Here is a 24251-nt window from a genome sequence, read left to right as displayed (position 1 = left end):
CCCAGAGTTAGGAGTCTCTCATGTTCTGTCTCCCTTTCTGATATTTCCCACTTATTTTTTTCTCCTTTCCCCTTTATTCCCTTTCACTATTTTTTATATTCCCCAAATGAATAAGACCATATAATGTTTGTCCTTTTCCGATTGGCTTCTTTCACTCAGCATTATACCCTCCAGTTCCATCTATGTCGAAGCAAATGGTGGGTATTTGTCGTTTCTAATGGCTGAGTAATATTCCATTGTATACATAGACCACATCTTCTTTATCCATTCATCTTTCGATGGACACCGAGGCTCCTTCCAGTTTGGCTATTATGGACATTGCTACTAGAAACATCAGGGTGCAGGTGTCTCGGCACTTCATTGCATCTGTATCATAATAATTTAAAACTCAGAAAACTAGGGATAATACAATAATTCCTCTAGATGTTAAATGGTTTTAATGGAAAACCCACAGCTAACACCATACTTGAAAGACTGAAAGCTTTCTCCCTAACATCAAGGATAAGGCAAGGAAGCCTGCCTTACCACTGCTGGTCACCATGGAACTGGAAGTTCAAGCCAGAGCTCTTAGTCAGGAAAACCAAATAAAAGTCATCCAGATTGGAGAGGAGGAAGTAAAACTATCTCTATTCACAGGGACCTGATCTTATATATAAAAAACCCTAAAGAGTCCACAGGAAAGGCACTGAGCAAAGAACTGGACAAAGCTGGGCAGCCCGGGTGGCTCAGTGGTTTAGCACCGCATTTGGCCCAGGGTGTAATCCTGGAGACCCGGGATCAAGTCCCACATCGGGCTCCCTGCATGGAACCTGCTCCTCCCTCTGCCTGTGTCTCTGCCTCTCTCTCTCCCTCTCTGTCTCTCCTGAATGAATAAATAAAATCTTTAAAAAAAAAAAAAGAACTGGGCAAAGTTGCAGGATAGGTGATCAACACACCAATATCAGTTGTGTTCTTACACATCTGAAAGAAGCAACTGAATAGAAGAAAGTTATTCTGTTTAAAATAGCATCTAAAACAATGAAACACCTAGAGATAAATTTAACCAAGGAGATAAGAGACTTGTACACTGAAAACAAAACGCATGGCTGAAATAAACTGGAGGAAATCTAAATAAATGGAACTGTGCCTGGTGCTAACAGGTAGAAAGACATCATTAAGATGTCAGTCTATACAAAGAAATACAGAGATTCAATGACCATATATGAGATCCCTTTCAATACTATTTTTGTGCAAAAAGCGGTAATGCCTTTATCAAGATATAGAAAAACTGATCCTCAGACTCAGATGGAATTTCAGGAAGCCCCAATGAGCCTAAACAATTTTACACAGAACAAAATCAGAGGACATAAACTTTCTGAATTCGGAATTGAATGCAGTTTGGGAATTCCTCAAAAGCTAAACAAAGAGGGCAGCCCAGGTGGCTCAGCGGTTTAGCGCTGCCTTCAGCCTAGGGCCTGATCCTGGAGACCAGGGATCCAGCCCCATGTCAGGCTTCCTGCATGAGCCCTGCTTCTCCCTCTACTTGTGTCTCTGCCTCTCTTCTCTCTCTGTGTATCTCATGAATAAATAAATAAAATCTTTAAAAAAAAAAAAAAAGCTAAACAAAGACTTACTATGCAACCCAGCAATTTCACTGCCAGGTATATAGTCAAAGAATCCAAATCAGGAAGACAAACAGGTACTTATACAACAATGTTCATAGCAGTATTACTGACAAGACCCAAAATGTAGACACACACACACACACACACACACACACACACACACACACACACTGGATTATTTTTCAGCCATAAAAAGGAATGTAGTTCTGAAATATGCTAAAACATGGACAAACCATGAAAACATTATGCTAAGTAAAATAAGCCAGATGCAAAAGAACTTTTATTTTATGACTTCTCTTTGATGAAATATCTAGAGTAAGAAAAATCATAGAGATAGAAAGTAGACTAGAAGTTGTCAAGGGCAGGTCCTGTGACATTACATTAGATCAAGTTATTCATAAATGGCTACAGATTTTCCCTTTGATTCATGAAAGCTATAGAAACAGATGCAATGGGATCCCTGGGTGGCGCAGCGGTTTGGCGCCTGCCTTTGGCCCAGGGCGCGATCCTGGAGACCCGGGATCGAATCCCACATCGGGCTCCCGGTGCATGGAGCCTGCTTCTCCCTCTGCCTGTGTCTCTGCCTCTCTCTCTCTCTGTAACTATCATAAATAAATTAATTAATTAAAAAAAAAAAAGAAACAGATGCAATGTTCGGTAAATACCGTGAGTGTAATTTTGCCACCATATTGTACACTTAAAAACATGAAAGTTGCATAGGCTGTAAGAAAGTGGTCCAGTTTCATTCTTTTCATGTGGCTGTCCAGTTTTCCCAATACCATTTTTTGAAGAGACTGGCTCTTTCCCATTTTTTTAAAAAGTTTTTATTTCAATTCCAGTTAAATAACATAGTGTATTATAAGTCTCAAGTGTACAATAGTGATTCAACAATTCCATACATCCCCTGGTGCTCCTCCCAACAAGTGTGCTCCTTAATCCCCATCACCTATTTCACCCATCCCCACACCCATCTCCCCTCTTGTAACCATCAGTTTGTTCTCTGTAGTTTAGAGTCTGTTTCTTGGTTTGCCTCTCTCTTTTTTAATACTTTGCTCATTTGTTTTGCTGCTTAAATTCCACATATGAGTGAAGTCATGTGGCAATATCTTTCTTGGACTAATTTTGCATAGATTGTACTCTCTAGCTCCAATCATATCATTGCAAATGGCAAGATTCCATTCTTTTGATGGTTGAGTAATATTCTATTGTATAATGTATAGTTGAGTAATATTCCAGTGTGTGTGTGTGTGTGTGTGTGTGTGTGTGTGTGTGTGTATCCCATGTGTCCAGTCCATATCCCACTGAATCAGTCAGTGGACACATGGGCTATTTCCATAATTTGGCTTTTGTAGAGAATGCTGCTATAAATACTGGTGTGCATGTATCCGTTTGAATTAGTGTCTTTGTATTTTTTGGTCACTTACATAGTAGTACAATTGCTGGATCATAGAGTGGTTCTATTTTTAAATTTTTGAGAATCTCCATACTATTTTCCACAGTGGCTGCACCAGTTTGCATTCCCACCAATAGTGTAAGAAGGTTCCCCTTTGTCCATATCCTTGTCAACACCTGTAGTTTCTTTTTTTTTAAGATTTTATTTATTTATTCATGAGAGACACACAGAGAGAGGCAGACACAGGCAGAGGGAGAAGCAGGCTCCGTATGGGGAGCCCTATTCAGGACTCGATCCCGGGACCCTGGGACCACCCCTGAGCTGAAAGCAGAGGCTCAACCGCTGAGTCACCCAGGTGTTCCAACACCTGTTGCTTCTTGTGTTGTTGTTGATGTTGTTGTCGTTGTTGATTTTAGCCATTCTGACTGGTGTGAGATGATATCTCATTGTACTTTTGATTTGTATCACTGATGATCAGTGATATTGAGCATCATTTCGTGTGTCTTTGGCCATCTGTATGTCTTCTTTGAGAAAATCTCTATTAATGTCTTCTTCTCTTTTTAACTGGTTTTTTATGGTTTCACATCTCACATTTAGATCTTTAATCCATTTTGAGTTTATTTTTGTGTATGTTAGAAGTCCTAGCTGCAGCAATCAGAAAACAAAAAGAAATAAAAGGCATCCAAATCTGCAAAGAAAAAAGTAAAACTTTCACTACTTACAGATGACACAATACTCTATATAGAAAACCCAAAAGGCTCCATCAAAAAACTGCTAGAACTGATAAATTCAGTAAAGTAGCAAGATACAAAATCAATGTACAGAAATAAGTCACATCTCTATACACCAATAATGAAGCAGCAGAAAGAGAAATGAAGGAATCAATCCCATTTACAACTGTACCAAAAATAATAAGATATCTAGGAACAAACCACAAACCTAACATAAGAGGTTAAAGACCTGTACTCTGAAAACTATTAAACACTAGTGAAAGAAATTGATGATAACACAAAGAAATCGAAAGACATTCTATGCTGGGGATACCTGGGTGGCTCAGCGGTTCAGTGCCTGCCTTCAGCCCAGGGCGTGATCCTGGAGACCCAGGATTGAGTCCCACGTCAGGCTCCCTGCATGGAGCCTGCTTCTCCCTCTGCCTGTGTCTCTGCCTCTCTCTCTCTCTATGTCTATCATGAATAAATAAATAAAATCTTTAAAAAAAAAAGACATTCTATGCTGATAGACTGGAAGAACAAATATTGTTAAAATGTCTATACTACCCAAAGCAATCTGCACATTCAATGCAATCCTTATCAAAATGTCAACAGCATTTTTCACAGAGCTGGAACAAAAATTCCTAAAATCTGTATGAAACCACAAAAGTCCCAAATAGCCAAAGCAACCTTGAAAAAAAAAAAGCAAAGATGGAGGCATCACAATTCCAAGCTTCAAGTTATATTACAAAGCTGTAGTCATCAAGACAGTATGGTGGCACAAAAACACACAAATCAATGGAACACAATAAAGAACCCAGAAATAAAACCTCAACTATATGAACAATTAATCTTTGATAAAGCAGGTAAGAATATCCAATGGATAAAACAGTCTCAACAAATGGGGTTGGGAAACTGAACAGCAACATGCAGAAGAATGAAACTGGACCATTCTCTTACACCAAACACAAAATGAATTCAAAATTATTAAAGACCTAAATGTGGGACCTGAAACCATAAAAATCCTAGAGGAAAACACTGGCAGTCCCCTCCTTGACATAAGCTGTAGCAATTTCTTTCTAGATGTGCCTCCTGAGGCAAGAGAAACAAAAGCAAAAATAAACTATTGAGACTTAATCAAAATAAAAGGCCTCTGTACAATTAAGGAAACAATCAATAAAACTAAAAGGCAAAAAATGGAATAGGAGAAGATATTTGCAAATGACATATCTGATAAACGGTGTATATCCAAAATCCATAAAGGACTTATACAATTCAACAACCAAAAAATGAATAATTCAATTTAAAAACTGGGCAGAAGGCATGAGTAGACACTTTCCCAAAGAAGACATACAGATGACCAACAGATAAATGAAAAGCTCCCCACCATCACCGATCAGGAAAATACAAATATATTGTTTTCACATTATACAATCAGGATTACATTCTCTTAGAAGATACGATGGTTTCCTCACTAATAAGGATCAAAGGTCTAACGCTCATCTCAAACCACTGAGATAATCCCATTATGGCAGTTTTATAGATGATAAAATTGAGGATCTATACTGTTAATGCTGGTGTTGCCCTTCATCAAAAATACCGAGCTTAGGAATTGGAACTCAATATTGAAGTGTCACAGAGCTATTCAAAGAAGAATCAAGAGCTATTTGAAATGTCACAGAGCTATTCAAAGAAGAATCAAGTTTCAACCCAAAGTTAAAATGAACTTACCCATATGTTCTCTAGTCATTCTAAAACGACTGCTGCTTCATTATTGGTGTATAGAGATGTGACTTATTTCTGTACATTGATTTTGTATCTTGCTACTTTACTGAATTTATCAGTTCTAGCAGTTTTTTGATGGAGCCTTTTGGGTTTTCTATATAGAGTATTGTGTCATCTGTAAGTAGTGAAAGTTTTACTTTTTTCTTTGCAGATTTGGATGCCTTTTATTTCTTTTTGTTTTCTGATTGCTGCAGCTAGGACTTCTAACATACACAAAAATAAACTCAAAATGGATTAAAGATCTAAATGTGAGATGTGAAACCATAAAAAACCAGTTAAAAAGAGAAAACTGACACAGTTTACCCATGACTGATCCCAAGAATTACTGGAGTATGAAAGAAAAGCTCCCCCTATGTTTCACATTTGGCTCTCCCCTGGAGTGCGATTCACATGGCACTAACCATAAAATAAGGCAAAATCAAGTCTCTGCTATAACCACAGACTTATTAGATCCTCTCTCTGACTTATCCAACTTCTCCTACTTCTCTTCTCATATTTCAGGATCAGTGTAACCCTTGTCTTGGGATGGCTTGTGAGGACTTCATCAAAAATACCGAGCTTAGGAATTGGAACTCAATTTTGAAATGTCACAGAGCTATTCAAAGAAGAATCAAGTTTCAACCCAAAGTTAAAATGAACTTACCCATTATGTTCTCTAGTCATTCTACGAGAGCTTGGTGATGCAAGAACCAGATATTCTGGCTCACTCAATATTTCTCTCACTTTGACTCATTCTAGAAACCCCAGTCCATGCAGATGACAGAGTCACAGAAGAGAAGGCATTCTACTTATGAGTTTCCTCAAGGCTCCCTTCATGTCCCTGTTCCTCAGGCTGTAGATGAAGGGGTTCATCATTTGAGGGACAACAGTGTACATCATTGAAACCACTGCAGTGTTTCTGGAAGAACTAGTGAGAGCAGAACTAATGTACACCCCCAAACCGGTCCCATAGAACAAAGACACAACTGACAGGTGAGACCCACAGGTAGAAAAAGCTTTATACTTCGTACCTGCTGATGGCATTCTCAAAACAGAAGACACTATCTTAGTGTAGGAGAAAATGATTCCACACAGAGGAATACCACCAAATACGCTGGTTGCAAAATATATCAGGATGTTATTGATGAGGGTGTCAGAACATGCAATCTTGATAACCTGAACAACTTCACAGAAGAAGAGAGGGATTTCAAGTTCTGTGCAGAAGGACAGATGCAACACCATCAGACTGTGCATCAGGGCATCCACAATGATAATAAACAGAGGCAGTAGAATCAAGAGGCCACAGAGGTGGGAGTTCATGATGACTGTGTACCTCAGTGGATGACAGATGGCCACATAGCGGTCATAAGCCATTACTGCAAGAAGACTACTTTCTAAACTTGCAAAAATCAGGACAAAGCAGATCTGTGCGAGGCAGCCTGTGTAAGCGATGCTTTGATTCTGTGTTTGGATGTTCACCAGCATCTTTGGGATGGTGGTTGTGCTTAAACAGATGTCATTAATAGACAGATTGGAGAGAAAGAAGTACATGGGGGTGTGGAGATGGGAGTCATAGATGACAGCCAGGATGATGAGCAGGTTTCCCAGGATGGTGACCAGGTACATGGACACAAACAGAATGAATAGGGGGAACTGCAGTTCTGGATTCTCTGTCACTCTCATGAGAAGGAAATCTGAAACATGTGTATCATTTCTGGGTTCCATATTGTTGATGAATCTGATGGAAAAGATGGAGTCAATCAAATGTGTGTTTCCTAGACCAGCAGGAAGAGCATCACTGCTGGCAAAAACCATCTTGGGATGGGATGAAGACTAATAGAGAGGAGTAAGAGATGGCTGCCTTCTGTATGTATATTATTCATTTTTTAAAAAAATAATAAAAACCTGAAGCTGATATAGCAGAGCATCAACAATTGTTAAGTCTGGAAAGGGTTAATGGGTAGTCATTTTTAAAAATTATACTGTTTATGATGCTGTTTCCTCATAACATTTGGTAATTATAGGGACACCTGGGTGGCTCAGTCAGTTAAGCATCTGACTTTAGCTTAGGTCATGATCTCAGAGTACTAGGATTGAGCCCCATGTTGGGCTCCCCACTCAGTGGGGAGTCTTCTTTTCTCTCTCCCTCTCCCTCTGGCCCCCCGTTTCATGCTCTCTCTTTAAAATGAATAAATAAAATCTTTTTTAAAAAAATAAAACATTTGACGTTTGATAATTTTATAAAAATAAAAAGACTGGGGCACTTAGGTGGCTCAGTGGTTGAGTGTCTGCCTTTGGCTCATGTTGTGATCCTGGGGTCCTGGAATTGAGACCCGCATCAGACTCCCAGCAGGGAGCCTGATTTTCCCTCTGCCTATGTCTCTGCCTCTCTCTCTCTCTCTGTCTGTCTGTCTCTCTCTCTCCATCTCTCATGAATAAATAAATAAAATCTAAAAAAAAAGAAACAGACTAGAAAGGCAGCTGAAGATTCTGTCTGGAGGGCACCTGGGTGGTGCAGTCAGTTAAGCATCCAATTTTTGGTTTTGGCTAAGGTCATGATCTCAGAGTACTAGGATTGAGCCAGGGTCCTGAGATCATACCCTGCTTTGGGCTCCACACTCGGCGGGGAGTCTGCTCGAGATTCTCTCTCCTTCTCCCTTCCCACTGCACTCACACACTCTTGCTCTTTCTCTGTAAAACAAACAAACAAACAATCTATCTGAATCTCCAGAGACCTCAGAGGCAGACAACTGAGATAATGCATAGATGTCAAGAACCAAGAATAAGATAAACTTATCTAAATTTCCTGCCCTCTTACCACATGATTGTAAGTAAATGTCAGAAAATTTTGTAACAGTCACCATATTTTTTAAAAGGCAAATTCCCCCCCCCCAAAAAAATAAATAAAAATCTAAAATAAATTAAAAAAAAAAACAAACGGGCACCTGGGTTGTCAGTTAAATGCCTACCTTTGGCTCAGGTTATGATCCTGGAGTCCCAGGATCAAGTCAAGCTTCCTGCTCAGCAGGGAGTCCTCTTCTCCCTCTGCCTCTCACCCCACTCCTGTGCTCGCTCTCTATCTCTTTCTCTGTCTCTCAGATAAATAAACAAAATCCTTAAAAAAAAAAAAAAAAGGGCAAATTTCTACTTGGGGAAAAAATGGTTCCTGGCCATACAAGTGAATGAAAAGATATTAGTAAATGGAGTGACAGTAAAAAGCACAAGGAAACATGTGAAAAAGACAAGGCATGTGGGAAGACCAGGGTTAATTTGCTTTTAATCATTTGGTGTAGGTACTCTCTTCACAGCTTCCCCAGATGAACCTATATTAAAACATTTGCCCCCATTGCCGAACACTGAGTAGGGAGTGTTACGTTACCTGCTTGGCATCATAGTGGACTGATGATTGACATTTCCGATGTACCTTATGGAAGACATGCTCTCAGGAAAGGCAGAAGGATTAAGTGAGATTCAGGTTCTTGAGCAAGAAAGATCATCTATGGGAGGAGGCTGAGCTGTACTACTTTTAAGGTTAGATGAGGTGGTCATAGGCAGATTATAGTCTCTATATCCCTAGAGGTTCAATTTCCAAAGCTCCTCATTAACCAAGCAATTTTATTGTCACAGACATCCCAGGGCAGTGTAAATCCTTAAAGACCAAGACTCTAGAACAGTGAAATTCAAGATGGTATTTTCTTGATCCCAGGAGACCAAGTGTACATCATGTCCACCTGGGTCTGTTCATCTCCATTTCAAATGTTTTGCAAATATTAGCACACTATCCTTCTTTAATGGAATTTCAGTCTTATTTTTAGGTATTAATGAAGGATGTCATTACCCAGTGAATGACATCAGTAAGCCTGATACTAATTTTAGTTGTGAAAATATACTTTGTATATATTGATATAAATAACAAATTTTAAAATATAGCTGAATTGTAGAAATGGGGAACTCTCAAAGGTTTTTCTTCTAAGAGTCGTTAATGTTTCCTGAAGCTTAATCTTCATTGTGTATATTCATACAATAATTCTAATTTATTTTTAGACATTTTTGTCTCTAGTCAATGCAGAGAAATCTGTCACTTTTTTATGTCTGTAACTATTTTTCTAATTTTTTCACAATATTTTCAATGTATATATTTGTCCACTCTAGGGGACTGTGGGTTAAAATTATCTACAGAACTCATGTGAATTAATAAGAAAAACATAAACAACTCAGTAGAAATAATATATATACTTAAAAGAAAGGGAAGTTGATGCCTGAAACCATAAAAATCCTAGAAGAAAGCATAGGCAGTAATTTCTCTGACTTCAGCCATAGCAACATTTTTTCTAAACATGTGTCCCAAGGCAATGGAAACAAAAGCGAAATTAAGCTATTGGGACTACACCAAAATGAAAAGCTTCTGCACAGCGAAGGAAAAAACCAACAAAACAAAAAGATAACCCACTGAATGGGAGAAGACATATCTGATAAGGGGTTAGTACCCAAAACATGCAAAGAACACAACTCAACAACAGAAACATCAACTAATCCAATTTTAAAATGGGCAGAAGAATAGACATTTCTACAAGGAAGACATATAGATGGCCAACAGACACATGAGAAGATGCTCAACATCATTAATCATCAGGAAAATGCAAATCAAAGCCACAATGCTATGTCACTTCACACATGTTAGAATTACTAAATTAAAAAATACAAGAAACAACAGGTGTTGGCAAGGACGTGGAGAAAAAGGGACATATATGAGAATATTCCAACAGGTTTATTCACAATAACAGAAAACTAGTTACAAACAAAATTCCATCAATATTGGACAGGATACATACTTTGAAAAGTTGCCATATATCATGTAAAAACAGAGAATTATAAATAAATTATTTACTTATGTGCCCAATAACATGATTAAATATTAAAGTACAATGATGAGAAAAACCATTAAGATGAAAACTAATATATTAAACTTATACAAGTTTGGAAGAGGCAAATTTATAAATTGAACAGGAATATATATTTAGGTGATAAGACAATGGCATTTAATTCTATTGCTAGTTTTATAAGGCAAATATGATAAAATATTGGAAATTTCATGGAATTCAACCCAAAAGAACTTCAAAGAAAATAAGCACACAAGTCAGAAGTGTCTGCACCTGGAATGGGGAGAGGGTGATGTGAGTAGCAGATCACATAGGCAGTTCCTAGGGTGATGGCATTGTTCTTTTTAACCCCTAGATATGTATAAATGTTCTTATTGTGTGATTTTTTAGTATATACAACATTAAAAAGCAAAACTGAAGAAAAATCTGCCATTTTCCTAACTCTAAACACATTCTCCCATATGCTTTTATTTTTTTTAAATTTTTATCCCATATGCTTTTAATATTGAAGTAATGCATCTCAGACTTCAGAGGTCAATAGAATTTTACAGCGTTTATTAAAAATGCTCATCCAATATAAAGATTTTTTAATTCTTCACATTTTTTAATAAAAATGGGTTATGTTTCTAAAAAAAATCTCAAATATAGTTCTAAGTATAAAAATGCATGCACATTCCTCAAATGTCTCCCCAGAGGTTCAGAGTCGGTGGTTCTTGCTGGAGTCAGGCAACCTCAGCATGAACAAAGGTCTCAGGTGATTTACCTCCTTAGCTGTGCTGTGGGCTTCAACGAAGGAACCTTCTCCATAGAGAGGCTGAGAGCCAGGCAGGAGCTGTTTCTCAGATGTGGTGCTGAAAATAAAACCTTCATCCAACCTCCCATAACAATAGAACTTCTCCAGCAATTCCTTTGATTCTCCTGAGAACTCCACTATTTAATCCTTTCCCCACAGAGGTGATTCTAACCCATGGACCTTCTTTTCTGTGTTTATGGGGAAAGTACTGTGCCTAATCTTGACAATTTCCCTTTTCTCCACTCTTACACTCAATATCTCCTTGTTAAAAAAAAAAAATTTCTCCATAGAATATCTATACTAATAAAGACATATTTGAAATATTTTTGGGGGGAGTGGTGTCTGGGTTCAGTCAGTTAAGCGTCTGTCTTCTGCTCAGGTCATGATCCTACTAGAGTCCTGGGATCAAGCCCCAGGTGGAGATTCCTGCTCAGCGAAAAGGCTGCTTCTTTCTCTCTTTCCCTTTGCCCCTCCCCCCTCTCATGTACACATGCTCTCTCTCAAATAAACAAATAACAAAATATTTGTTAGGGCACTTGGGTGGCTTAGTCACTTGAATCTGCCTTCAGCTCCGGTCATGATCCCAGAGTCCTGGGATCCAGTCCTGCAGGCAGCTCCCTGCTCAGCAGGGAGTCTGCTTCTCCCTCTGCCCTTCACCCCTGCTTGTGACCTCTCTTTCTCTCTCTCTCTCTCTCTCTCTATCTCTATCTCTATCTCTCTTTCTCTCATTAAGTAAAATCTTAAAAAGAAAACATATAGGCTATAAAAGACATATAAAAAGGGTGCCTGGGTGGCTCAGTCAGTTAACACTCAATTTTTGGTTTCTACTTAGGAGGTTACCTCAGGGTCATGAGAACAAGCCCCACATCATGTTCTCTGCTCAGCAGGAAATCTGTTTGACAATCTCTCTCTGTCCCTCGATCTGTTCTCAAGCATTCACTCACATGGTCTCTCACACTCTCTCTCTCTCAAATAAATCTTTTTTAAAAAAGACCTATAAGAGGGGCACCTGGGTGGCTCAGTCAGTTAAGCATCTGCCTTTGGCTCAGGTCATGATTTCAGGGTCCTGTGATCAAGCCCTACATTGGGTTCCCACCTCAGTGGGGAGTCTGCTTCTCCCTCTCCCTCTGCCTCTCTCCTACTTGTGCTCTCTCTCACTCAAATGAATAAATAAAAATTCTTTTAAAATACCAAAATACCTATAAGATATGGAACACAATGACAGCAATTAAATCTTGTGGAGTACTTGCTAGTTGTCGAACATTGTCCTAAGTGTTTGTAATGCTTATGAGGGTGGATTTCTCAGTAGGAGTTACATTCCATGTGATCAGGAATCATTTTCCCACAGTAAGAATTTCCCATTAGCAAGAATTAGATTAAGTAGATGGCATAGGATCCTATTCTCAGGGAATAAATTAAAGGGGATTATTCCACATGACTCAATGCAATGCCAAGTAACAACAGAGCCAGAGTTAAAGAGTCAGATTTCTGTCTCCCAGCATGGTTTCTGGATAAGGCCTGAATCTGTTGCAGTCATCTGTGTCCATGAGGGGAACTAGTCCAAGATAAAACCATTACATGGAAAAATACATAAATTTACCTCTACATTCCCTACCTCTGAAGTAGTTGCCAAGAATATAACATTCCTTGGCTAAATCAACGACACAAGAAATAATAGGTGTTGGCAAGGATGTGGAGAAAAAGAACCCCTCATGCACTATTGGTGGCAATGCAAACTGATACAGCTGCTGTGGAAAACAGTATGGAGGGTCCTCAAAAAGTTAAAATAGAACTACTTTATGATCCAGTAATTGCACTACTGGCATTTACCCAAAATATATAAAAACACTAATTGAAAGGTATAAATGCACCCGATGTTTATTGCAGCATTACTTACAATAGCCAAACTATGAAAGCTACTCAAATGTCCACTGATAGATGAATGGATACAGATGATGTCATATATGTATATATACATAATATTCTATTGTATACATACAATATTCATCACACATCTATATAAAATATAGAGAGATAAAATGGAATATTATTCATTCATAAAGAGAAATGAAATTTTGACATTTGTAACAACATGGCTGGAGCTAAAAGGTATCATGCTAAGTGAAAGATGTCAGATGGAGAAAGACAAATGCCATGATTTAACTTATATGTAGAATTTAAGAGACAAAACAAATGAGCAAAGGAGGAGAGAGAGAGGCAAACCAAGAAACAGACTCTTAACTATAGAGAATAAACTGATGGTTACAAGGGGGAGGTGGAAGGGGGTATGGTGAGATAGATGATAGGGATTAAGAGGTGCACTTGTTAGGAGAACTGGGTGTTCTGTGGAAGTGTTGAATCACTGTATTGTATACCTAAAGCTAAAATAACACTATATGTCACCTAACTTGAATTAAAATAAAAACTTTTTAAAAAAGAATATAACATTCTTTATTGTTTGTGTCTCTTAGAATCAGAGTTACCTTCTTTTGGCAGAAACAGAGATTTTTTTCCACTAATTAAGATTAACTGTATCACCATTATCTCAAACTACTGAGATAATAATATTATACAATTTTATAGATGATGAAACTGAGTGTGGTAGATGTTGATAGTGCCTTTGCACAGATACAGTTTGCCAGTGACCACTCTGGGAAATTACAAAATTAGGTATAAAAGATCAATTCCTCCTATGTTTCATAGTAGGCTAATTTTCGAGGTGCAATTCAAATGGTGCAATCTATGCAATTGGTAGAATTATGACTCTATGACCACAGACTTATTTGGATCCACTCCATGATTTATTCAACTTCTTAACTTTTCTTCTTCCTTGAATATCCAAACAAAACTCACTGTGTGCCCTGCCTCAGGTTCAGCTCTATGGACCTGATCAAAGAAACTGATTTGATAATGTAATTCATTTTTGAAACATCACAGAGGTATTCAAAGAACAAATCGTTTCAACCCAAAGTTAAAATGAATTTACCCATTATGTTCTCTAGTCATTCTACAAGAACTTGGTGATGCAAGAACCAGATATTCTGGCTCACTCAATATTTCTCTCACTTTGACTCATTCAGAAACCCCAGTCCATGCAGATGACAGAGTCACAGAAGAGAAGGCATTCTACTTATGAGTTTCCTCAAGGCTCCCTTCATGTCCCTGTTCCTCAGGCTGTAGATGAAGGGGTTCATCATTTGAGGGACAACAGTGTACATCATTGAAACCACTGCAGTGTTTCTGGAAGAACTAGTGAGAGCAGAACTAATGTACACCCCCAAACCGGTCCCATAGAACAAAGACACAACTGACAGGTGAGACCCACAGGTAGAAAAAGCTTTATACTTCGTACCTGCTGATGGCATTCTCAAAACTGAAGACACTACCTGAGTGTAAGAGAAAATGATTCCACACAGAGGAATACCACCAAATATGCTGGTTGCAAAATATATCAGGATGTTATTGATGAGGGTGTCAGAACATGCGATCTTGATAACCTGAATAACTTCACAGAAGAAGAGAGGGATTTCGAGTTCTGTGCAGAAGGACAGATGCAACACCATCAGATTGTGTATCAAGGCATCCACAATGCTAATAAACAGGGAGAGAAGAATCAAGAGGCCACAGAGGTGGGAGTTCATGATGACTGTGTACCTCAGTGGATGACAGATGGCCACATAGCGATCATAGGCCATTACTGAAAGAATACAACTATCCAAACTTGCAAAAACCATGACAAAGCAGATCTGTGTGAGGCAGCCTGCATAAGTGATGCTCTGGTTCTGTGTATGGATATTCACCAGTATCTTTGGGATTGTGGTTGTACTTAAACAGATGTCAGTAAATGACAGAATAAAAAGAAAGAAGTACATGGGGATATGAAGATGGGAGTCAGAGATGACAGCCAGGATGATGAGCAGGTTTCCCAGGACAGTGACCAGGTACATGAATAGGAACAGGATGAAGATGAGGGACTGCAGTTCTGGATTCTCTGTCACTTCCATGAGAAGAAATTCTATAATGACTGTTTCATTTCTAGGTTCCATGTTGTTGATGAATCTGATGGAAATTATATGGTAACAAGACAATGAAATGTTGGCTCCTGGGCAAGTAGCAAGAATATCACCAAGCACAAGCACCATGTTGGGAAAAGAAGAAGTCAAATGGAGAGATGCTTTCTCTTCACCTATTATATTGTTATTTTTTTCAAAAAATATTTGGAGTGCCTTGGTGGCTTAGTGGTTGAGCATCTGCCTTTGGCTCAGATCGTGATCCCGGGGTCCTGGGATTGAGTCCCGCATCAGGCTCCCACAGAAAGTCTGCTTCTCCCTCTGTCTCTGTCTCTGCCTCTCTGTGTGTGTCTCTCATGAATAAATAAAAATTTTTTTTAAAAAAAGCTTCTACAATTATTTAAAAAAAGAAAAGGAAAAATAAAGTTAATAAAGCTATGAGTCAGCATTTATTAATCCTGGAAAGGGTTGAAGAATCATCATTTTTTAAATTAGGCTATTTTTTAATTTGGTGACTTCATTAGAAGAAACAGGTAGTGAGACTGATAAGTCTATCTACATCTCAACCCCCTTACACAGAGACCTCACAGCCTGGCAACAGAGATAACACAACAGTATATCATAAAACCCAGAATTGGGAGATAAAGGGAAACTGCCCAAGTCATCTTTCCGAAACCAGTAGAAGGATTAAGCAAATGTTATAACAATCACCAATTTGCAAATAAGCATGTTCCTGCTGAGAATGAAATTAGTCTTTTTCCTTATAGAAAGAGTAGGAAACCGGCAGAATGATAACTCTTTAGGGATTGGAGGAAAGATACAGGGAACATGTCAAGAAAATAGAAGACAGACAAGAGGCAAATAGATGTCTTGATTCTAATCATCTTATGCATGTACTCTTCATAGTTTCGGCTGGATAAACTTGTAGTAACATATATGCCCTTATTTCCAAACACTAACTAGAGGACATCAGGTTACCTAGGTGACATCACTGTGGAATGGTACGGAACATCTCTGCTAGATGTTGGATGATGGAGACTGGTACTGTATTGGTAGGAAGAGGAGAGGGATGGAGTGAAGCATCAAGCTCCTGGGAGAGAGAGATCACCATCAGGGCAAGGCACAGGTATGCTGTTTCTTTCCTGGGGCAGGACTGTTGAGCGAGGTTTGTAGTCTCTGTACCTCTGGGGGATCAATATCCAAAGCTCTTCATTAGCCAAACAATTATATCATCATTCTGATCCTGGAGCAGTCTGGGGATTGAGTCTGGCATCAGGCTCCCCGCATGGAGCCCACGTCTCCCTCTGCCTATGTCTCTACCTCTCTCTGTGTGTCTCTCATGAGTAAAACCTTTATAAAAAAAAAAAATTCACAATGTTGCATGACCATCACCACTATCCATTTCCTGAACGTTTTTATCATCCCAAACAGAAACTCTGTACCTGTTAAATGATAACATTTTCTCCAACCAGCTATCAGAAGGAACCTAACACTTTGCAATATAGATGATTTCAGACTTCTGACCTTCAGACTACAGCAGAATACACTCATGCTGTTTAAAGCTCTAAATTTGTAACATGTTACAATGACAATAAGCAACTAATACATGACATTTCTCAACTCGGGATGATGATAAAAACAACTTCTTCTGGATGTCTCCTTGGAAAGATTATGTTTGTGTTGCAAAGAAACCCAAGGAGAGGCCATCAGTCTTTGTTTCTGGGTCTGAAAAGCCTCTGCACTGCTGCAGGCATCAGTGACCACCAGAACAGCCATAAGAGGCAAATAGTAACACATGGCAGAGTGAAATGCAGCTCTGTGGTTCTGTGCCTGGACCTACCCAATCCCTGAAGTTTTTTTTTTTTTTGTTAGGAAAGATCATTGATTTTATCATTTGACCCCACTGGAGCTGAGAATTCTACCGCAATACCACTGGAGGCATGCATCCTCACTAATTGAGGTGAAGTATCTCAAATCTTCCCAAAATATAAGCTAATATTTTTTTTTAAAAATTTTTAAAATTATTTATTTATTTATTTATTTATGATAGTCACAGAGAGAGAGAGAGAGAGAGGCAGAGACACAGGCAGAGGGAGAAGCAGGCCCCATGCACTGGGAGCCCGACGTGGGATTCGATCCCGGGTCTCCAGGATCGCGCCCTGGGCCAAAGGCAGGCGCCAAACCGCTGCGCCACCCAGGGATCCCCCAAAATATAAGCTAATATAATTATGCCAATTTTGTAGATGAGGAAACTGAGTTTAGAGAGTTGAGATAAATTGTCAAAGGCCACAAAGCCATGTTTTAGTGGAGGTAGGATTCAAACCCAGCTGGTCTGATTTCAAAATTCTTACCCTTAAAAAAATTATTTCATCTCTAGTTTCATATATTCAAAGTTGGTCAGGCTGTCTGGATCACACATTATTTCTCCATCAAACCCCAGAAGTGTAAGCCCAAAGCAACTGACACATTAATGGAAATATGATATTCTAGAAATCAGTTTCCTCAAAGCCCCCATCATATCCTTGTTTCTCAGACTATAGATAAAGGGATTCATCATGGGGGTGACCACAGTGTACATCACTGATACTATTGCGCTCTTCCTGGAGGAGTGTGTAGCTGCGGAACTAAGGTACACCCCAAAACCTGTCCCATAGAACAAAGAAACAACTATTAAGTGTGACCCACAGATGGAAAATACCTTATACTTTCCACCAGCTGATGGGATTTTCAGGACAGAGGAAACAATTTGAGTGTAAGAGATAATTATCCCAGAGAGAGGAATAACACCCAACAAGCTGGTCACTAAATACACAAGAATATTATTGATGAGGATATCGGAACAGGCAAGCTTGAGAATATGAGCTAATTCACAGAAAAAGTGGGGAATTTCCAGGTCTGTGCAGAAGGACAGCCGCAACGCCATCAAAGTGTGGAGAAGGGCATCCAAAACACTAATAAGGAAGGACAGTAGAACCAGCAGCCTACAGAGTTTGGGATTCATGATGACATTGTACCTCAATGGGTGACAGATGGCCACAAATCGATCAAAGGCCATCATTACCAGTATTCCATTTTCTAATCCAGCAAAAGTCAGGACAAAGCAGATTTGTGTGAGGCAGCCTGTGTAAGTGATGGATTTGCTGTGTGTCCGGATGTTTACAAGCATCTTTGGGATTGTTGTGGTGGTGAAACAGATGTCAACAAAAGACAAATTGGAGAGGAAGAAGTACATGGGAGTGTGGAGGTGGAAGTCATACAGAATGGCCAGGATGATGAGCAGGTTCCCAAGCACTGACACCAGGTACATAGACAGGAACAGGAAAAATAGAAGGGGCTGCAGTTCTGGATCCTCTGACAGTCCCAGGAGGAGGAATTCTGTAGGATCTGAGAGGTTTCCTGATGTCATGTTGCTGAGGGTCTGATAGAAAAGATAGAGGTGACAAGAAAACAAAACAAGAGAAACTTTCTTAAACATGCCTGTCTTTTCTGCTTCCCTCTCTCCCCACTTGACCTCTCCTTTTCTTGCTCTGTTCCCGTCAACACTTCCCTCTGCACTATCCTGTCCTAAGTTTTTATTTCCTATCAATTCTTTGTCAAGTAGGGTACTTAAGAAAAGAGGAATGAAACATTATCCTGTTAAGATGCCTGCAAGAAAATTCTAGAATGAAATTATTAAAGCTGTATTATAGAATACAGTTTGAGAAAATACAGCCTATGGGCAAGATCCAGTAAATAAGGTTTATTAGAATGTAGCCATTCATTTGTATATCATCATTGGCAGATTGCACGCTACGCTACATCTCAGTTTGAGCTGAGTAGTTGTGAAAGGCCATATGGCCCACAAAATATAAACTATTTACCATCTGGCTCCTTACTGAAAACATCTACCTACCTCTAGTCTAGAAGCCTGATTAAATTCAGGTTCTTTTGGTGGTGGAGGGGCATTTACTTTAAAATATTCTCATGAGGAAACATATTGTCTTGTTTCTTGTAATAACTATCGTCTTGATCCATTCATTCATTGGGAGTTAGGGATGCCTGAGTGCCTCAGCAGTTAAGCACAGGCTCAAGGCGGGATCCTGGAGTACCGGGATCGAGTCCCACATGGGGCTCCCTGCATGAAGCCTGCTTCTCCCTCTGCCTGTGTCTCTGCCTCTCTCTTTCAGTGTCTCTCATAAATAAATAAAATATTTTTTAAAAAATTCATTGAGTTACAAAATCTTGACGTTCTAGTTCTTTCATGTATCAGCTAAAATACTTTCATAAAGAGGAACTTTTCCTAATTATATAAGAGGACACCTTAGGGTTATTCTTAGAAGGCAGGATACATCTTGATTCCTGTATTCATCATTTGTTAAAATAATGAAATGATTTTCAGCATGATACACAATGTTCATCTTCACATAATTTGCCATCTTTGGCCAATCAAAACTACTCAGCCCTTCTGAAACAAACCACAGTGTCAGTTCTCTTTTCACTCTGGCATGAAAGTTGGGGTGCCTGGGTGAGTGGCTTAGAGGGTTAAGTGTCTACTTCTGGCTCAGGTCATGATCTCCGGGTCGTGGGATCCTGCCCCACATTGGGCTCCTTGCTCAGCGGGAGTTTTTTTTTTTTTAACAAGATTTTATTATTTATTCATGAGAGACACATGAGAGAGAGGCAGAGACATAGGCAGAGGGAGAAGCAGGCTCCATGCAGGAAGCCCAATGTTGGACTCGATCCCAGGACCCCAGGACCAGCCCTGAGCCAAAGGCAGACATTCAACCGTTGAGCCACTCAGGCATCCCTCAGTGGGGAGTCTGCTTCTCTTTATTTCTCTGCCTCTCCTCCTGCTCATTCTTTCTTTGTGTCTGTCTCAAATGAATAAATAATAAAATCTTTAAAAAACACAAAACTTTGGCATAAAAGTTGCTCTATACTCATCAATGCCTTGGTCTTCAGACTCCCATACCTGTGACCTCCCACACAGAATGCATTGGCCAACATCAAAACAGAGCACATCTGTAGGACCTGAAGTTTAGAAAATGCTGCCGGCTCAAAGAGAGGCTTGTATGAATCTGTCAGGAGTTACACATGTGTGCATATAAGCATATTGCATATGTTCATATAATTAAGACACTGGGCACAGGGGTTCTGCTCCAGAGCTGCTCAGGGACCCAAGCTGATGGGGACCCCACAGTCACTTGTTGTTATATTATTTGGAACATGTGGCCTTGCTAGTCATGATTGTGGTGGATTTATAATGATTTTTTTGATTCTTTGATTTATGGATTCTTTTCACTTACGGAAAGAGAAAGATAAATAGGCTGGGAAAATATGTTGCTATAATCTCTCTCCAGTAGTTGAAGGTTAAATGTCCCTCTCTAAAGCTAGAATGAAGCACTTTTTTTCTTTAACAGAATAGTGGGAGAGAATGATATATATATTCTGAAATGAATAAAATTTTTAAGTGTGTTATCCTCATAATCTTAGAGAGGAAGTATCTCTCAGCTAAACCTGATATCGAGGCCACCAAACACTTGAGCCCCCAGATAGACTGGTAGGTAGAAAGAAGGAAATAGAAGCAAATATACCGGGATGATTATACTTTTGGGTAGCATGGGGACTTATAGTAATAAATGCAAAATGTTTGACATGGCACATGTAAATAGTAACACATCAGTGGGTTTTATCTAATTATCTCTACATTTGGAAGATATAAATGACATTCAATTTTAGAGGTTCCTTACCTCTTTCTCACTGGTATTTTCCAAAATAAACACACATCTTTTCTGCTTAATGCTCTTTGACCACATAATGGAGGGGAAAAAAAGAAAAAATAAAAGAATGCAAGGAAACAAGGAGGAGGGATAGTTAATTCCAAAAATATTCAAATGTTAATGGAAGTCATTAGAGTCAAGTTCTGTGCTTAGATTAATAGTCTGGATAGATATACCCTTTCATAAACTTAATACATACCCCATAATGTCTTGTCTCTCCCATCATTCTTTTCCTACAGTTCCTGGAAGTGAAATTTAACCTCTCTTTATCCAGTAGCATAGATTCCTCCTCTTTTGTCTTAAGCCATGTCTATCAATTATCATAGATAACATAGAATTTTATCTTAAAAGTTCTCATCACAAGAAGCAAATATGTGACCATATGACGGATGTTATAGAAAATTATTCTGGGGGATCCCTGGGTGGCGCAGCGGTTTGGAGCCTGCCTTTGGCCCAGGGCGCGATCCTGGAGACCTGGGATCGAATCCCACGTCAGGCTCCCTGCATGGAGCCTGCTTCTCCCTCTGCCTGTGTCTCTGCCTCTCTCTCTCTCTCTCTCTCTCTCTCTCTCTGTGACTATCATGAATAAATAAATATTTTTTTAAAAAAAGAAAATTATTCTGGTAATCATTTTGCAACATTTACAAATATCAAGCCATTACATTGTACACCTAAAACTATTACAATGTTCTATCTCAAAGAAAAATGGGCATTAACGAGGGCACATGATGAGGTGAGCACTGGGTGTTGGTAAATTTAATTTAAATAAAAATTTTAAAATTGTATTTAAAATAAAGAAAATGTTAAGAGTAAGCCATAGATCAGACTCTCCTTCCTGTTACTCCTGGTTTGGCCACCTCAGCCCCTGGTTCAGGGGAGAAGTCCCATGTGGACCAACTCAGGACTGACTCTAGACCTCTCCTATCCCATCTGGCTTACTCAGATTCCTAAGAAATTGATCATGATGCCCCCAAAAGATGCAATAAGGGATTAATATGAGCTGGCAGTGTCTAAGCATCTGCCTACCATTCTCATGAATTAAAGGAATTTCTGTAATGATACCTCAAATATGATAGAATCACAAGATGCATACAGTGAGCACACCTAATGAGTCCTTTGCTTCACAAATTGAGGCCCTGAACAGAGCAGACTTTTTTCCTGAGATAGACAAAGGATCATAAAAACCACCTACGGAGAAGACTTAAAACACAGATACTCCTTGGTTTAATCATGAACTCCCCACCCCTTCCAATTATAACATGGATCTGCGATATAGGAAGTTCCCTGAAACTGAACAGATTCGATTTTCACATTTTTATAATGGGAACTACTATAAAAGATATACAAAGGTATTGCAGAAAGCACCAAGCACAATGGGGCCTTGCAATGACTTTTCCTATCACTTTTGGTTTTAGCTCTCAACAAGTCCTAATGTCTAGAAGGGAAAAAGAGTAAAAAAGGCAGAGGGAGGACACCCCAAGAATATAATCTCAGGGCTGAAAGAGGGCTGTATTCAAATCCTCAGTGGGAGCCCTCACTATAATGAAAGAGAAAGGAAATAATCTAACAAACATCAGTATGGGAATACATACATAAGTTATGGCACAGTCATGGTACTCTGTGTTATTTTAATATTTTATACTATAATATCCTTAAGTTTTTAAATGTTCATTATGTTTTAATTATGCAAATCTAAATATTTACATTAGTCCTAGCTGTAAAAAATTAATTTCTTGGCTTTACACTGTCCTTTCTATGTTTATCAAGACTGGCACAATGGGACACCTGGGTAGCTCAGTGGTTAAGCGTCTACCTTTGGCTCAGTGTGTGATCCTGGAGTCACAGGATGGAGTCCCGCCTGCTGCATCAGGCTCCCTGCATGGAGCCTGCTTCTCCCTCTGCCTATGTTTCTACCTCTCTCATGAATAAACAAAATCTTAAAAAAAAAAAGACTGGCACAAGAACTGGTTTATTAATTTTAACATACATTCTCACATCAATAGGCATTTGGGTTAATTACAATTTTTTTCTATAGTAGAGAAGTATTTGTCAGACATGTTCACAACTCATAGTTTTAAACTACCCATGGCAAATATCCACCAATTCCAGAGTGGTAACCTCTGGGAGGGGAGAAGAGGAATAATAACAGAGGATTTGTCCATGATGATACATAGCTATCCCTGTCTGAAGGCAAAGAAAGGTCTATGTGGAATCTGATACTCAACTTTAATGTGTATGTATAATACTTTAGTATTTTTTAAAAAGTGTCTGAAGCTAATATGGCCAAAATGTCAGCATTAATTTTGGAAAAGCAGTTACATGGCTATTTATTTTACTGCTCGCTGTGCTACTTTGATGGTTTAAAATATTCTTTATTTTCCTTAAAAGTTTTCAAAGAAAGACTGGAAAGGTAGATTAATGTTTCAACCTCCTCTCTCAAGGTCCTCACAGATAAGAAGTAGGGATAAGACTTGAGTTCTCTAAGGATAATAGCTGGAATCAGATATGGGAAAACTGAGAAGCCAAACTCACCCATCCTAGTCCCATTCGCAGCCAAAAAATAAAAATGAGGGAAACCAGGGAATTGTAGAATAATCTGTCCAATTTCTGAAGGGGCTAATTCATGTTCAGGTAGGGAAAGAGCCCCTGGAATTTAAAAGGCAGAGTAAAAGGCAGAAACATAACTGACTGCAAATTCAATATTAACTTAATCCTACCGAACTTTCTCTAACCTCTTGGATGTCTTCCAGATAGGTAGATTTTTTAAAAATTGCTCAATTTCTCACAGCATTTGTTAGAGCACATCAGATTACCTTGAAGTCACCAATGAGTAGTTTACTTTTCCTCTAAATATTGAAGGATAGCGGGAAAGTGTCCCCAGGAAGGGCAGAGGGATCATGTAAGGCAGTTGGGCTCTTGGGCAAGAGAGACCATCTCTGGAGATTCAGATGTATTTTCTGACATGAGCAGGTCTTTAAGGGGAGTGGTCACGGGTAGACTGTAATCTCTGTGGCCCTGGGAGCTCAATTTCCAAAGCTCCTCATTAGCCCAAAATGTACTGTCATTTCTTCCCCAAAGTATTTCAAATCCTTAAGGAGAACAGTTCATAGAAAGAACTCCTGAATGACCAGATTTCCTGACCCTCAGGACAGGTATGCCTCATTCTCTTCCCACATGTTTCCTCTCACCTCCAGGCAAGGAATTTTATTCTTGGATTTCTTGGATCTGACCTTAAGAGAACTGATGGGCTTTTCATTAGACCAATTCCCAGCTTTCTCTGAGTCAGATTATCACTGGAAGAGTAGCAAAGCGGTCTTTAAGTCCCCATAGGGAAAGAC

At 39.1% G+C, this 24251-nt stretch overlaps 3 protein-coding genes across 3 annotated transcripts; all 3 read right to left on the bottom strand.

Moving 5' to 3' along the window:
- Positions 1–6257: 6257 nt before the first annotated feature.
- Positions 6258–7196, bottom strand: LOC144289370 (olfactory receptor 7G1-like). The gene has a single exon (XM_077857508.1). It carries the CDS (start codon positions 7194–7196, stop codon positions 6258–6260), a length of 939 nt encoding a protein of 312 aa, XP_077713634.1.
- Positions 7197–14251: 7055 nt separating this feature from the next.
- LOC144289369 (olfactory receptor 7G1-like) lies at positions 14252–15190 on the bottom strand. Its single transcript, XM_077857507.1, has one exon. It carries the CDS (start codon positions 15188–15190, stop codon positions 14252–14254), a length of 939 nt encoding a protein of 312 aa, XP_077713633.1.
- Positions 15191–17621: 2431 nt separating this feature from the next.
- LOC144289368 (olfactory receptor 7G3-like) lies at positions 17622–18560 on the bottom strand. Its single transcript, XM_077857506.1, has one exon. It carries the CDS (start codon positions 18558–18560, stop codon positions 17622–17624), a length of 939 nt encoding a protein of 312 aa, XP_077713632.1.
- Between the last annotated feature and the right edge of the window lie 5691 nt (positions 18561–24251).

Source organism: Canis aureus, chromosome 19 (genome assembly GCF_053574225.1).
Source record: "Canis aureus isolate CA01 chromosome 19, VMU_Caureus_v.1.0, whole genome shotgun sequence".
Lineage (NCBI taxonomy): Eukaryota > Metazoa > Chordata > Mammalia > Carnivora > Canidae > Canis > Canis aureus.
Note: the sequence above shows the minus strand (reverse complement) of the source record. Positions and strands in the feature narration are given on the sequence as shown.